At 37.5% G+C, this 17289-nt stretch overlaps 1 protein-coding gene across 2 annotated transcripts in view; it reads right to left on the reverse strand.

Annotated features, from left to right (window-relative positions):
• Nucleotides 1–600: 600 nt before the first annotated feature.
• LOC114648761 (P2R1A-PPP2R2A-interacting phosphatase regulator 1) overlaps nucleotides 601–17289 on the reverse strand; it is a 37413-nt gene continuing 20724 nt past the window's right edge. The window contains exons 4-9 of one of the 2 annotated variants that reach the window (XM_028798001.2): nucleotides 16848–16894; nucleotides 16543–16597; nucleotides 12724–12791; nucleotides 12532–12587; nucleotides 3906–4008; nucleotides 601–3824 (exon numbers count right to left, since the gene is read on the reverse strand). In XM_028798001.2, coding sequence (XP_028653834.1) covers nucleotides 3677–3824; nucleotides 3906–4008; nucleotides 12532–12587; nucleotides 12724–12791; nucleotides 16543–16597; nucleotides 16848–16894 — 477 coding nt within the window. In that variant the 3' untranslated portion in view covers nucleotides 601–3676. Of the gene's footprint in view, nucleotides 3825–3905; nucleotides 4009–12531; nucleotides 12591–12723; nucleotides 12792–16542; nucleotides 16598–16847; nucleotides 16895–17289 lie in introns of both variants that reach the window. The other variant, XM_028797999.2, reaches the window with a different exon arrangement.

Below are 17289 nucleotides of genomic sequence, written 5' to 3' on the forward strand. Positions count from 1 at the left end.
CATCCAAATTTGTCAAGCCTCAATTGAAAAACTAGAGAAGAGTGTTTTTTTTTGGGAGTCATTTAGATGGACAGTCTACTGCACAGTCTTCCTGTTTTAAGATACAATTTCTTTGTATTCAATATATTCCTGTTAATTTTATTTTTTATGTACAGATTATAATCTGGAAGTGAAATACAATGTGTTTTTTTAATCACTTACCCTGGATATACCATGTTTTTTGCCCTTTATATGATAACAGGTCATTAGCTGGTTCTTATGTCCAGTAAGCCCAGGCTCATTACTATCTAATAACTCTACCTTCTGTTTTCAGTAGTTTGTTCTGTATGAACTCACTTAAAATTTCAGGTATTTATCTGTTTCTCATCAGAGATCTAAGAAGTTGAACCTTTTCTGGCAAAAGTATGCCAATATCACTACTGGGTGCAACCTTTTTTTTCTGACAGTTTTTCAGTACAATTATGTTCTTTACTTTTTGTTCTTTACAACCCCTTCTACAACATATTAAGAAAAGTTCTTTAATAAAAAGAGACACATTCTAGCTGTTCAGGCAGATACTGCATTAGTTGCACCTCCACCAAAATAAGAAATCAATACAGGTTGTGGGATACAGGTTTATTTCAGCAATTCTGGAGTTGAAAGGAGTACACAGCATGATTTGCACAAACATCTGATATTTAGGAAGAACACAGATAAAGGTAATGCTGCAAGATATAAAAACAAAGTATGTGCATGAACTCATACTGTATAGTCAACCTGAACACTTAAAAATGGGACATGGCAGGTTAAAAGACAGAACGTTGGTTGTGGACTTTACAGTCCTACTCGGTTACAACCTAAATGCTGCATGACAATGACGGGGCCATTTAGAACTCCAATTGGTCCTTGGGGATGCCACTGGCTGTGGGTTATCATTCCAATCATATTCCTTATTAAAAATATGATTTCTACTTTAATTAAGAACTTAACTTTTTTTTTTTACCTTTTTCCCTAGTTAAAGAGAACAGAGTATAAAAATGGGTGTTCAAATTTAAAAAAATACATAAACTAAACACTGGTAAAATGAGATAAACAATAGTACAAAAATGGCAAAAAATAAAAATTTGTAAGCCTGCTATAACCGGTAGTTCAGTATGCATCAAAGGTGTACCAAGGAAACAAAAGTATTACAGCCAATATATATTTCACAACCTATTTTTTATGTTAACAGTACAGACAAATCAGAATATTTGTTTTCAATTTATGAACTCAAGGTTCTACTTTGCAAGTCACTTTTGTCAAATATTTTTGCCAGTAGTTGATATGAACATGTACAAAAAAAACAATGGTAATAATTATTTCCCAATGTTCTTAATTGTTTAGTTCAATACTTTGGACATGAAATGCCTCAGTTTTTATCACCTTTTCAAATATGGAAGTAAGTCTGGCATTCTAGTTGTTGTAATCAATGAGTGAATTTCTTAATTCTGCAAATAAAATAACCACCAAAATAATGCCTTGAACACAGACATGCTGAAGAGTGCAAGGTACAGTATATCACTACAGCAATGCAAATGGGCTATTTCACTTTACCTTAACCAGTAGGCAAACTCAGTCCTGCAGCCCAATAGGTTTTTGTTTGCAAACAATCTGAAAAACCAGCAGCTTCTTTGAGTCTGCCCTGAACCTTTTAATCTAACTGTACCACCAGTTTACAATTAAAAATGTTTGAAAGAACTTGGCATGTTAATTTTTGTCCTTCTCCAAAACAGCTGTACAGATATATTTTTGAGATGAAAAGCTCAATATCATGGGCTTGGTTTCAGCCACATCACGTACTTGCTAAAAACAGCCTGTTGGACACCAGAGTGAAAGACTGGTACACATTAGTACATACTGTATGTCATTCACATCAGCATCTGCTTATATGCTATTAGTTTTTCCCTTTGATACAATTCTTTTAAAAGAGGTGGTCTGATTACAAGCAAAACCACTTATAAGAGACCAGTGAACTCAAAAATAGAACAAGTCTGTACAAAAGAATCACATAAGAAAGTACTGGAATTAACCCATGGTTCATCTACAGATATAATGTACCTTTTTATTGTCAGATTGGTTGGAATGTAAGCTGCGTCCTTCCAGGGCTTAATTTTGACTGCCTCTGACAAAGGAGCAATAAGTTCTACATCTAACACACTGGTATCACCACTTTCACCAGTGATATCTTTGTGCAAAATTATGCTTATGAAATATACTTTCATGTCAGTCTTTTTTTTTTTTTTTTTAACTCATCTCCAAGTACTATATGACTCCATTCTTGTTCAGGACAGCGTGTTGGTCATGTATTTGTTACATCCCACCTTAAACAAAATATTAAAAAAGATGGCTCCAAACCAGAAGGCCTTCTTTTTGAATCCCTTTTAAAGTTTAACAAAACATGATAAATAAATCTAAATAATCTGAAGGCAGTGTACCAACAATTGGTAAAGGCTAACAACAACACCATCTATCTGATTGCAACATGAATCATTTCATTTGGTAGCCTCCCATGTAAGGCCCACATTTGCAGCCTCTGACATTTTCTACACTGTTTGGATCCACATTCAAAACTACCTTCCTGCTATATACCCATGTGTTTCTCCAGCTCAAAATCTTTTGCATTACAATGTTGTCAAAAGAAGACAAATGTCTAGGACATTAAGCTTTACAGCAATATGTTATAGTCCAGTTAGAATTTTATTTGGAATGTTAAATCCCACTGTGGCCAGCACTGTCTAGACATCAAGTCTCTTGTTCATCTGGAAGAAGGAAGAATTGTAATGAGCAGAAGCCAGGTCAGTGGTGGTCACTTGTCTCATGAGAAATTCTTGTGTACCAAATGTTGACAATGGTCAAATGGCTAAATGCTTGCTACTAGAACTGTCTGTGCGCAAGTGACAAGGAACTTGTTTTTTTACATGATAGACATTTGGCAGCATGTCTCTTAACAAGAAACAAAGGTCGCTTAGTCATAGGAAGGTTGATACAACTCTTTTCTACTTACACATAACTATTGTCCCCTGGTCTCTGTTACTATCTACAGGTCACAGGGCTTATTTTTTGTTTATTTTCTATTTACAAGAGATTTGGTATATGACTGTACACTATGGCTTTCATATTTATTTACATCAACAAGCATAACTTATCTATGTTCTAGATAATGGTGTGTTTATCAATTTACAGCTTATAAGGGTCACCTAGATAAATGTTGGACTTTTAAGACTCTTTCACTATTTACAGGTAATATGGAGTCAATCTGCAAAATGTCACCAGGGAGCACTTTTCATCTGTTTTCATACAGTACTAGTAAAGCAAGATTCCGTCTCCATTTTCATTCAAGCTAGTTTGTTTATCACAGAACATGATATACAAAACAGTGCAGTGCTCACTGAAGAATTAAACAAATATAACTTTTGGGGCACTGGTGCCATGGCAGTTTTCATCTATATGTCAACTCTAGCTTGCTCTGACTCCAAATTTTCTTAATACTGAGCGTAATGGGTCTCTTATTATTATTTCCTGTTTTTTGGCTCTGTGTATTTTTCTTTGGATTCCTGATTACTGATCTATAGGGAACCGTTTTCCCCCCGCTTTGCTTGGCTTCCACTTCATGATTCTCTGATTCATTGACCCCATTAGGAATAAGTTGATTAATGTCCTACATTCCAGGAGGCTGAGTTGCAAAAGGTGGTGTAAAACCCATAGGCAGATGAGAGTCTGGTATGGAGACTGCAAGAGACAGTGAGTTTCCATGAGGTGGGCTACAGCTTGATACACTGGATGCAACTCCGGTCACCTGGGACACACTTGAAAATAAACAGAGTAAATATAAGTAAGCAGTACTGTGATATTGTATTAATTGTTGATACCCTCTACTTGTTTAGTACCTGAGTGTGCAGTCTACAGTGTTCACAGGAGATTCAGTGGTTCCCAACCCCGGCACTCCAGCCACAAAAAGTTTCTTTGGAGGACCATCCAGATCAGCTCCTCCTTGAATAAACAAAGGAAAGGGAGGGGGGTCACAAGCCAAACATGTACAGCTGAAGTGACAATGTATAAAACTGCTGCCAGGAAACTGCTGTCATTTCAAACAAAACTGCAAGAGAGCAGAGCATAAGTTGGAAGGTATAACTGTAATAAAACATTTTTACCTAGTTGTAATAAGTACCATCAGAATAACAATGGTAGAAACAAGAAATCACCAAGACAGAAAGGCATGCAGATGGTTAAATAAGGAAGATGAAATCCATGGTGTTAATGTACATCTACTGTTTACCCAAAGCACAGTGGAAGTAGAATCATAAATAATAAGCAGTTGTATTGTGTTCATTCCAAGTTCTCAGAAAGTACTTATTGAAGATTTACATGAAACTTCCCCATTAATGCACTATGCAACTATATGTCTTGGCCTTTTCAGTTATATGGGGTAGAGAAGAAGGAATATGGGAAATAATCTATGGGGATTGAAAAAAAAGTAAATTGAATGACTGTATTTATTCATTGCCTGGGTGATGATAAGGGATTTTTTTTTTCTGTACATCAGTGATCAATTGTAAACAACATGTCATTTATATAAATTACTAGGGGGCTCCGCCCCCTGCTCGCTTCGCTCGCCAACCCCTGGTGTTGGGAATGACAAAGAGCGTGATGTATGAATGAGATATAGAATAGTGTGACGGTGTAGATGATGCAAATAGAAAGCAAACAATAAAGTGTGTGGCACAGTGTAAAGGTTTATTTGAAAATTTCTTTGTACACGCCGTTTAAGTGTAAAAGGTAATTCCAGCTCAGAACTTGTAAGGTCATTTAAGATGGTTATTGTTGTGATCAGAGTCAAGTTTGTCAGAGCTTAGAAAGAGTTGTGTCTCTCCAGGAAGTAATGGAATGACTTGGGTATTAATGTTTTCCATATTAATATTTTTTGGACATAATATAGTGCGTTGTGTTAAAAGGGGCATTTGGTCTAATGAGATTGCTGTTCGAAATGTCTCTGTAACTAAGTTGTCGCAGATAAAGGCTTGAGGAATTGTAATAATATGTGCCTGAAGTCCAGCTGTTTTGGTGAGTGTACCATCTCTCAGTTGTAATAAGCAATTGTTATGATCTGGTTCTGGACATCGTATCTTTTTTACTAACTGTATCTTTTGAAAGCAATGCCAATTGTCTGCGTATTTTAAGGTGCACTGAACAATAGCTGAGTGCATGGCATCTGGAAGAATAGCTAATCACTGTCTAAAATCTCCTCCTCATAAAAGTACCTTTCCTTCAAATAGAATATTATTATTCATAAACGTTTGTAGAAGTTTATGAATGGTGTTGAGTAAGTGACTTCATGCCATTGAACATTCATCAATAAACAACATTTTTTCAAGACGGATGTCACGTGCAGTGCCACCGTTAATGTTCATAGTGGATACCGATTTGTAGGATCTAATGTAGTTGATAAAGATTTCACTTTCAGGTACATCGTCAGTTATAAGCCTCTGTAGATATTCAGTATATGAATGTAAAGAAGGCAGTCTAATTTGACCCTTTTGACAACAACGTGTAAATGTATAACTTGTATTTCCAGTTGTTTCTTCAGGGAAGTGAACTGAATGACAATGATTGCAAATGACATTCATTAATCCGAATGAATTTTCCTGGTGTATGTTTTTCTTGTGCCGTTTGAGAGGCGCGTTGTTGCATGTGTAGTATTTGGGACGTGTTGTTTTGGAGCTGTAATCGATTTGCCTGTGCTGTGTGAGAAGCCCGTTGTAGCCTTCGCTGCCATTAACGTATGTCTGAGACGGGAGGTGTTTCGTTTTGAATCCGTGCCTGTTGCGATGCAGCACTTTGATTGATAGTTTGCGTCATGTGGATCTAGGATGTAGATTTGTGCATATTTGCGTTGTTGATTTGTTTCAGGGTGCACTGTTCCAATGCGATGCAGTATTTGTGCACATATGCGAAAGTAGTATGGGCCATTGCTGTCGCGCGAGCGTCTTCTTTCTTTTTGTGTCCCTGTGTCTTGTTGAATCCCCCTCTTTGTGTGTGTCCCGTCCCTTGCTTGTAGGGTCTGTGGGGTGGTTTTGTGTTCTTTTTTTTGTGTTCCATGGGCTTGTTGAATCCCCCTCTTGGTGTGTGTCCCGTCCGGTGCCTGTAGGGGGGGGGTGCCTTGCTGTTGTGCGCGAGCCTCTTTTTTTTTTTTTTTTTTTTTTGGGTCTAGTTTCGTGTGCAATGTGTTTCGTGCTTTGCTTGCGTTTGAATACTTTTTTATGTGCCGTTTCCTTTTTTCGGTGCTCTTTGCGCCTCATTTCTCAATTTTTCCTGTGCTCACTCCTTTTTTCTGTGGTCTTGTCCGCCTCTCGCGGCCCCTCATCCGCCTCTCTCGCTCTCTTCTATCCGCCTTTCTCGGCTCCTCAGCCGACCCTTGCGGACTCTTTTTGCGCCTGCGCAGTACGTCTTTTTGCAGCTACGGCCCATTGCCGGATGCGGACTGTTTTTGCGCCTGCGCAGTACGTCTTTTTGCAGCTACGGCCCATTGCCGGATGTGCCTGCGTCCATCATCCGGTTTAGCATTCTCGGTTAGTAATATGGATCAGGAAATAGGAAACATGAAGGATTGGTGGCAACTGTTTCATTGAAGTGTATGCTTCATGGCACAAACTGTAATTACAGAATTTCCAGTCACTTTTACATCTTGAATTTGAATTATATAATGTGCAAAATACTGTATATTGAACATCTACATATGCTTTAGTATTTTTGTATGCTGCTCACTAAGAATGAGCATAATGCCTGACTGAGGCTGTTATGCAGTTCCTTCAAAATGGAGTACAATGTAAGAACTCTAACACTATGTTGAAAAGCACACTGATTAATTTTGTGATTTTATTTTGGTGTGAAACAGCTTTATAAAATAGTAGGAAAAATATTTGAGGCATTTCTTTCAAGAACATTAAGAAATAGCTTAGGCAAAGTCAACTGGCACATTCACTTACTGTATGCACTTTTAAATGTGTTTATTCTTTAAAATGAGGAGCATGAAAATCATCAGTAGCTTTATTTACCAAAAGAAAAATATCTGCAGAAAGATAAAAGGCTGGAAATCATAATGTGTTTATTTCATCCTTTTATTACCCTAAGTTCTTGTCAATAAGCCGCGGCTTATCTAAGGAAAAAAGTTGTGAAAATGAAAAAATAGAATATCGGCTTATACATAAGTCCGGCTTATACATCCATCGCGGGGGTTGCGTTCCAGAACCACCCGCGAAATAAGAATATCCGCGAAGTAGAAACCATATGTTTATATGGTTATTTTTATATTGTCATGCTTGGGTCACAGATTTGCGCAGAAACACAGGAGGTTGTAGAGAGACAGGAACGTTATTCAAACACTGCAAACAAACAATTGTCTCTTTTTCAAAAGTTTAAACTGTGCTCCATGACAAGACAGAGATGACAGTTCCGTCTCACAATTAAAAGAATGCAAACATATCTTCCTCTTCAAAGCAGTGAAGCAAACAAATCAATATGTCTGTTTGGCTTTTAAGTATGCGAAGCACCGCGGCACAAAGCTGTTGAAGGCGGCAGCTCACACCCCCTCCGTCAGGAGCAGACAAAGAGAGGGAGAGTTTGTTTTTCAGTCAAAAATCAATACGTGCCCTTCGAGCTTTTAAGTATGCGAAGCACTGTGCAGCATGTCTTTTCAGGAATCAGCTTTACAAAAGATAGCAACGTGAAGATAATCTTTCAGCATTTTTAGACGAGCGTCCGTATCGTCTAGGTGTGCAAACAGCCCCCCTGCTCAATCCCCATACGTCAGGATCACAGATAGTCAGCGCAAGAGAGAGAGAACAGTAAGCCGGGTAGCTTCTCAGCCATCTGCCAAAAGCGTCCCTTGTATGAAATCAACTGGGCAAACCAACTGAGGAAGCATGTACCAGAAATTAAAAGACCCATTGTCCGCAGAAATCCGCGATATATATTTAAATATGCTTACATATAAAATCACAATTTAAATGACCGCTACGCGCTCGTGTTGACTCGGCGACGCCCAGAGCAGAAAGAACGCGCTCCGGCCGCTCCAACCGCGCCATGCGGGGAGTGAGAGAGACGGCAATATCTCACACTCTCTCCCCCCTTAAAGAAATTAAATGGGCGCGAGTGAGACCACTGACCTCCCTCCCTTCTATTAGTTATAGGTTATAGTACGTTCGGCTTATCCATGAGTCCGGCTTATCTATGATACGATTTTATTTTAAAAATTCGTATGATTTTTGGTCTCCGGCTAATACATGAGTCCGGCTTATAGACAAGAACTTAGGGTAAAGAAAAAAAAGTGCATTTTTCATTACACTGATACAAAATTATCATTTTTGTTCACTCTAAAAATTTTAAATAATCATTCCATTTTCAAGCCCGTTTAGGTCAGTGCATGTTTTAGGGGATAGCACTGGTTGCAAACCAAAAATCAATACTGGAGAGGGTACACTCATACCAGGCAATTTTAGATAGGTCAGTTAATCACTTATAAATGTTTTTTCTGGGAGATTATCAGAGGACCTAATGAAAATGACATGAAGACAGAAGGAGACGGTGCAAATTCCACACTGGTTGCAACAGGGCTAGAATTCACACATGTAAGGAAGCAGAACTAATAAGCACACTACTGCAGTTTTAAAAATGTAAATTTTAATTTTGTAACAGTAAATAAAACATATACTGTGCTACAGTAAGCCTTAACATCTGAAAACAAAGTGGTGGCAGTGAGGGATTATTACACAGTAGGCAAGAGGTTATGTCAAGACTCACAGGTAAACAGAATTCATATATTTCTGATTACCACATTGTAAAATAATACATTAGGATATTGTACAATTGTAATTTTATTTGTAGCTTTTTGTTTTATTTGAAAAATCAACATGGGGAACATGAAAATAAGGGGCATGTGCAGCATTTATTATATTAAAATAGAGATTTATTTTCATTGTAAAGTTTTACATGGATTCACTGATAGTATTTAATTGTATTACATGATATGTTCAGAATTTCTTTTCTTAACATTTATTCTATTTAATGGATTTCAATAATATTTGATCACAAAAATTGTTTAACATGGTTTGTTCAAGAGGTGTTCTGGACACATTTCAATTAAGAGTTGTTGTTTGCCTATAAAGGAGTTTGATATGTTTTAAAAAGTGAAAATAAGGAAGCTATATTTCAGGCACTGAAACACATTGTGAAAGGTTCTTCCCATTACTACCCCTTTGCTAGGAGTAGGTTACCTTGATTAGTATCCCCCATCTTTGCCACAACCACATCTTCCACCAATCAGTTTCTCTCTATATCCCTTCCCACACAGTTCTCCCTATGACAGGTCTTCTCCAGACTCGCTCAATGATTTAACCCTCATTTCTCCTTACCACTTACCCATATCATGTCAGTCTAGCTTATCTAATATTCTTACTGATTTTTTACCACCCCTGCCCTTCTACTAACCTTCTCATTTCTCATTACCTCCCTCAGCATTCTCATTTAAAGTTACTCTCTTACTCTTTTTTTTATTATTGCTCAAGTCCCTGGACTGTACATCAACAATAGCCTTATTACAATTAAAAATATTTTTACCTTTATTTTCCTTGGCACCATTTTATCAAATACTACCCTTGGCAGCATGGAAGCAGTAACAGAAGATGTCTTTATTCTCTCTCACCTACTTCCATTTTACAGCTCCCCTCTTCCATATTGTCCGAGAATTATTTTAAAAAGCAGGTTAACATGTTTTTTGACAAAGGCAGAATGCTTTAAATTTAGGAACGTATATGTGACTGAATTCTGCAATCCATCTTGATATGTTGGCTGCACGGCACAATCAGGATTTACTTTTCACTTTGCAATATTAACAATGGGATCCTAACTTGTATATCTGTGCTCAAAACAAAGTGTCAATGTGTTGTGGTATATAGTAGTTACCTGCCTAGTAGTTAATTTATATACAGTAATCCCTCCTCCATCGCGGGGGTTGCGTTCCAGAGCCACCCGTGAAATAAGAAAATCCGCGAAGTAGAAACCATATGTTTATATGGTTATTTTTATATTGTCATGCTTGGGTCACAGATTTGCGCAGAAACACAGGAGGCTGTAGAGAGACAGGAACTTTATTCAAACACTGCAAACAAACATTTGTCTCTTTTTCAAAAGTTTAAACTGTGCTCCATGACAAGACAGAGATGACAGTTCCGTCTCACAATTAAAAGAATACAAACATATCTTCCTCTTCAAAGGAGTGCGAGTCAGAGAGAGAGAGAAAAAAGCAAACAGTCAAAAATCAATAGGGCTGTTTGGCTTTTAAGTATGCGAAGCACTGCGGCACAAAGCTGTTAAAGGCGGCAGCTCAACAACAACATTTATTTATATAGCACATTTTCATACAAAAAGTAGCTCAAAGTGCTTTACATAATGAAGAGAAGAAAAATAAAAGACAAAATAAGAAATTAAAATAAGACAACATTAATTAACATAGAAAGGAGTAAGGTCCGATGGCCAGGGTGGACAGAAAAAACAAAAAAAAACTCCAGAAGGCTGGAGAAAAAAATAAAATCTGTAGGGGTTCCAGGCCACGAGACCGCCCAGTCCCCTTTGGGCATTTGGGCAGCTCACACCCCCTCCGTCAGGAGCAGACAAAGAGAGAGAGAGACAGAGAAAAACAAACAAGCAAAAATCAATACGTGCCCTTCGAGCTTTTAAGTATGCGAAGCACCGTGCAGCATGTCGCTTCACGAAGCAGCTGCACAGAAGGTAGCAACGTGAAGATAATCTTTCAGCATTTTTAGACGAGTGTCCGTATAGTCTAGGTGTGTGAACAGCCCCCCTGCTCAATCCCCCTACGTCAGGATCAGAGAAAGTCAGCGCAAGAGAGAGAGAGAGAGAGAGAAAAGTAAGTTGGGTAGCTTCTCAGCCATCTGCCAATAGCGTCCCTTGTATGAAATCAACTGGGCAAACCAACTGAGGAAGCATGTACCAGAAATTAAAAGACCCATTGTCCGCAGAAATCCGCAAACCAGCAAAAAATCCGCGATATATATTTAAATATGCTTACATATAAAATCCGCGATAGAGTGAAGCCGCGAAAGGCGAAGCGCGATATAGCGAGGGATCACTGTACACAAAAGTTTCAGTTGGATTAAATCAACTGCACAGAAATTACTGTTAGATAAACTAGAAATTTTTCTTTTGCTATTTGTCATAATGTGAAATAAAAATCATATTATAAACTAGTTTCAATAAAGGAAAGAGCATGGTATCTGATAAGATTTTATTCTCTAAAACAGTATTTCCCAAACTCAGTCCTGGGGACCCACTGTGGTTGCAGGTTTTTGTTCCAACCATATTCCTAATCAGTGACAACACCTGATAGCACTGATCTCATTTAATTAGCTGGTATTTTTTTTTCTCTTATTCTACATTCAGAAAAGCACAGCGGAATGATTTTTACATTTATAAGACATTTAGAAATATTTCTGCTTTTTCTAAATATATTTTTTTTTCAACAAACTTAGTTTTCTAATTTCTATACTGTTCCCAAAACAACGAACTTGGAAAATAACAGTTCACTTAATTAGCCCAGGAGTTCAATTAAAAACAGAAGCTGGTTGGAATAAAAACCTGCAGCTACAGTGGGTCCCCAGGACCGAGTTTGGGGAACACTGCTCTAAACCAAAAAGCTTTCACTGATTTTTTAAATCAGTCAGTCTACTTTTAGAAAAGAGAAAATACATGCCAATTATTATAAACAAAGAAAAAAAGTTGTAGAATATACATTATGTGATTCTCACTTGAAAAAAAAATAACTGGCAGAATGCAATGACTCTTTCAATGAAATAAATAGCTTCCATTCACTGTAACATTTTAAAAGCATCAACCGGAAGAGTGTTTCAATATGCAAAACAAACAAAGAGCCCAGCAGCATATGGAAGATTCTCTGTTGGTGCTTCCAAAAATACTGCAACTTTAAGTTTGACTATGAACAGCTGTTTGTTGTGTCTTGTACTGCATTGTTCATCCACACATGATATTAAAGGCAAAAGTAATAATAACTTTTGGATAGAAATTGAAATATTTTTTGGTGTAAAAATGAAGGCAGGAAATTATTAGACTATAATAATAGAATAACTATTAGAATAATTAGAATTATTAGTAATAAACATGACAAGCATACCTTGTCCATTACTCAAGTTTTCTTCAGTCTTCAAAGTAAACCAGTTTCTCAAATTACTTTACAAATAAGCATGAACATAAACTTGTCTCAATAAAACTTAATGTAGGATTACTGCAATGGATAAGCAAGTTATCCTACCAGTTGTACCTTGGCTAGTTTTCTCTGTGGCTATATGCATCATCCTCTCCAAGCATGCTCAAAAACAAAATATCAAAGCAAAACACCGTTTAAGATCAGAATATATTATTTTTTGTTTAGGGTTTCAATTACTTAGCAGTCTGTTCCATCAGCACAAGGACAGCAGAACCTACCTTTCCTCTTCAGCGTACACAAGGGTGGTGAGAGGATTCTGGGGCTTGCACCCCCCCTGCTGACAGACAGAAGGCAGGATTCAGAAAACCGCTAAAAATCTATCAAGCAAAGCTGCTCACACACCATATAAAATATAATCTTTATAGGATGGACTCTAGGTCAGGTACAGGTACACATTACTGAATTCCTACCTTCCAAATCTACGAGTTGGACTGGGTGATGAGTTTGGAGTGGCACAGCTGTCTATGGATTGGTTTGGCTGAAAAATATATAAAAAAGAAATAATGACAGGACTAAAGTGAAATATGTGTTAATTCTGTTTGGGTACTAAACAGTAAAGGATCTCTTTAGTTGATGCTGAACCAAACACAAACTGGGCATAATTTGGATTATACTAGAAAAGCAGCATTAGGTAAACTGGTCCAGGTAAGAGTGAATATAGGTGTGTGTGCAAGTAAGCCATTGGATGCACTTGTATCACACCCATCCATAGCTGCTACCTGCCTTGACCAAAGCTTCATGGATTAGCATCTTCGTCCCTCTATTCTATAATAGAAAAAGCAGACTTGGAGCATGGAGAAATATTGTTTCCTCCATTGAACACCTGCCCCTCAATATGTATACTAATTTAGAAGTCAGTTTATGCTAATCATTCCACCTGAATGACTACTATTGCTTGGCCTGGTGTGAGTGAGTGTGGAAATGTGTGGTTCAGTGTTTTGATGTGGACTGGTGCCTTTCCACAGATGATTTCTACTTTGTGTCCATTGCTGATGCCATAGGCTCTGACTGTCTATAACTTTGCACAACTACCAATTTTAATTAATATGGTGTATCTTTACTGTGAACACTTTGTTTCAAATATTTGGTGCACAGTGATGCTGACTGAATTGCTAAAACAGGTAAAATTTTGATTAGGAATTTCAATTAATTTGATGAGGTCTCCTCTACACTAATGATTAAAACAATTCAGTAATATTCTGCACCATCAGCAAAGCCTTGGTAGTATGTGGGTGGTTGTTATGCACATGTAAGAGGGAACTTTGATGATGAAACTGACAACAGTAATAAAATTAACTTTACATATTGTGGGAAGCAGCCTGGACACAGACAGACGGACATCATTTTAAAGTCCAACACACATGTTTAGTTACAATTATTTAAGTTATTAAAGTGCACAACCCAGTGCCGCAGCACCAGTCACCCCAACAGTCCAGGCCAACACAATATGCCTTGTCTCTTCAGGCCGCCTCTTTCCTCTCCCAGACCTCGTCCTCTTCCACCCGACTCCAGCCCTGAATGAAGGGAGGCAGCCCCTTTTATGTTCCCCCGGATGTGCTCCGGCATGATACGCCCCAGTGTGGCGGAAGTGCCGGCTGTATCCCCGGAAGCACTCCGGGTGTCCCTGCTCCTCTTCCCCCCAGCACTTCCTGGTGTGGCGGAAGTGCTGAGGTCCAGGGCTCTCCAGGCATTGGGGCGCCCCCTGGATGTGACCACGGGCCCCTACAGGGTTGAGCTTCAAAGCTCTGTACCTGTGGCCCCCACAGCAACCAGGGCGGTCGCCCCCTCGTGGTCTGGAGGAGGCGTGAGCCCTCCTCTGGCCCTCTTAGGCATCCCGGCTGGGTACCACCCCCAGCCGCGTGCCACAATATACAAGATATGAGCTATGGTTAGACTTGCATTCATAGCTGAGCAAATATGTATACTGTCAGTTCCATAAGATGTACAAGCAAAATTCATCAAATCCGTTTCACTGAAAATTATTTTATCATATTCTCCGATTTCACAAATGTTGTAACCAGCTGTATTCACCAGTAACTGCTATTTAACTACCAGTGATGGGCCAGTTACATATGTTAAAAAAGATGCTAGTAACAAAGCATATATTTTGTGTGGAAATCTCTAAAAGCATTGCTATTTTTGGGTTCAAATATTGAATCCTCTCTACTGTTCTTAAAAGACAGGCCTTATATCGTTATAACAAAGTGATTACAGAGCAGAACTATTCACCTCCTGCCTAGATATTACTAGGCTGGTCATAAATATATGTGGTTAATCCATTCCAGCATTGGTTTTAGAGCAGTGCACTATGACACGATTTTCCTGTCAACTTTGGTAGAGTACATAATAACTGAGCTTTGTACAAGTAAATACTAGAGGTGTAACAATTTAAAAAAATCATGATGTGAATCAATCCAATACTGTGCTGTAATAATTCAATACATTTTTCAATACAGCAAACACCAGGAACATCCTGAGACTTTCTTTTTCATTTTAAATTTATTAAAATAACTAATTCTATAAAAAATTGTTTTGCCTGATCCATTCAAAATGGTTTGCTCTGTTGCTTTTTCCTAATGAGGAAGATTATAACTTTCTTGCAGTTACAGAAATTAATAAGGTGGTCCTAGTAATTCTGGGTGATAGGTGCTGGTGAAACTAAAAAAAAGAGATCAGGCTGATCTGAGTAACTTTAGGCCAGTAACCGTAACATGCATCACAGATAAATTAATAGTATTATTTATCTCGATTTTCAGAAGTCTCTAGATAAGGTTCAACATGAGAGGCCACTGATATATGTAGATGGGTACAAAATTGGCTTAAGCACTAGAAGCAAATGGTTATGGTACAAGTATCTTTTTCAGAATTAGGTAAAGGTGGTGTCACTCAAGGATCAGTGCTGGGGCTGCTGCTCTTTTTAATATACTGTATATAAATGATTTTGATAAAAGAGTATAAAATAAGAATAAGTTTTCAGATGATACAAACTAGATGGAATGGCCAGTAAATGTAAGGCCCCAAACAAAATAAGTCTTGGGCAATTGAAATTTAATGTAAATAAATATAAACTATTACATGAACAAAGTAAAAATGTTAGATTTAAATACACAATAGGAGGATGGAAACTTGAAAACACACCTTATGAGATGTCCCTGGTAGTTTTATCAAAAATTTTCCGATCTACATCCTGACAGTGTACAGAAACCATTAAGAAGACTAAAAGGTTTAAGATTATTTATCACAAAATGTAGAATACAATCAAGGAATGTTATCCAAAAGTTATTTAACACATCTTGAGTACTGTGCACATTTTTAGTCTCAGTATTATTATAATTTTTTCAAAAACATGGGGACACACATGGAAAGTGGTCAAGGGTAGATTTTCTGAAAACATTTGAATGTAGTTCTTCAAACAGTGAATAGCAGCACGTGAACTAAGTTTCCTCATAGTAGTAGGGTATGCAATAGGTCTTTTGGGGACCTTTAAAACTTGAATCAATGTTATTTTGGATAAAAAGGACTGGTTTGTTAGAGTGAATGGCCTGTTGTTGGCAAAATTGTTGTACTGTTTTAGCAGATGAGTGCAAATGTTTGTTGTATTAGCAAATGTGTATTCTACTCTCATTTTACATATTTGGCACACTGTAACTTTTCGAACCATCATTTGATAGCCATCCCTGTTATAACTTATAAAGAAGCCAAAATCTTCCCAAACACACTGCTATGTTCCATGAAGAACACCAGCAACTCAAAGCATGCTTTTTTCTTCAGTATCCAGTTACATAGTAAACAGAGAAAGTAGGGTTTTCAAACTGCTTTTGTTGTGGGCTTGCTTAATTAAAGTTTTAACATACCTGATGTAACTCAAGAAAAATGTTATTTTCTCCAGTCTGTACAATGTTTGACTTACTATTCATTTCAAATCAATACCTCAAACAGAATAATACTAAACAGTGTGGAGTCTCGGTACACCGTTAGTGCATACCCCCTACTTTTCTTTTGTCTTTCCTATGACATTTTCCAATTAGTTATTTCCTAAGATAGAACAATATTATTTTACCTAAACTTGCTGTTGCTTGTTTCACTTCCAATACTGTAGCGAATTCAGTTTAAAAATGAGAGAAAGAAAAACTGCTTTACCAAAATGTCTTTTGAAAGCACAGGTAGCTGTTGTCTGACAGATAAAATTGCTATTCTGTTGTTCTCTCTCAATTCAAAATTAAACTCACCAGTGAAAAATTCTCATCCCAGACATGCTCGATAAAGGGAGATCTCAGTCCAGGGCTGTGGACAGTGAAAGAGAAAGGCACCGTTACTTTGTGAGATTATAAAAACAGATATACAACTCACCATCAAGGAGATGATATACTGTAGTTTTCCAGGGTACACATTACAGTTATTCAGAAGAATAATGAATTTGTCTAACATCAACAGACACATGATGAACAGAACAGGCCTCGTTCAGCAAGCCAAGATTATTGTATCATCGACAAATGTGTGTCATTGTAGCCACACACAAGCAATTCTCACCTACCAGTCCCTGTGCAGTGGATCCTGGGTGTTTTGTTCCATACTCTCTTCCTATCAACCAAGTACAGAAAATATTTAATAAAGAGAAACAAACTGGAGAAATGTCCTTAGATTTAATAAGTCAACTTTCTGACAGTCACAAGACTGCTAAATGGATCACTTAACTATTCTCAAACTTTAAAACATGGGTAAAAAACAAAAATGGTAGCTGCCAAATAATAAATGTTCATTGAAAAAATAATTCATCCTTTTATTATTTTCTAAAACCTTGCCTATGTTCACATTACATTTGGCCACATACTCATGGGGATCATACCACTATATAAACAGAATCTAAATGAAGACACTTTCAATTTGTTCCAGTGCAAGGTAGTCAGAGATGTAATTGTGTCAGAGTAACACAAAATCTAGCAATCCATTTAAAGGAAAATCTTTTTTGATAGGAG

This window comes from Erpetoichthys calabaricus, chromosome 3 (genome assembly GCF_900747795.2).
Source record: "Erpetoichthys calabaricus chromosome 3, fErpCal1.3, whole genome shotgun sequence".
NCBI lineage: Eukaryota > Metazoa > Chordata > Cladistia > Polypteriformes > Polypteridae > Erpetoichthys > Erpetoichthys calabaricus.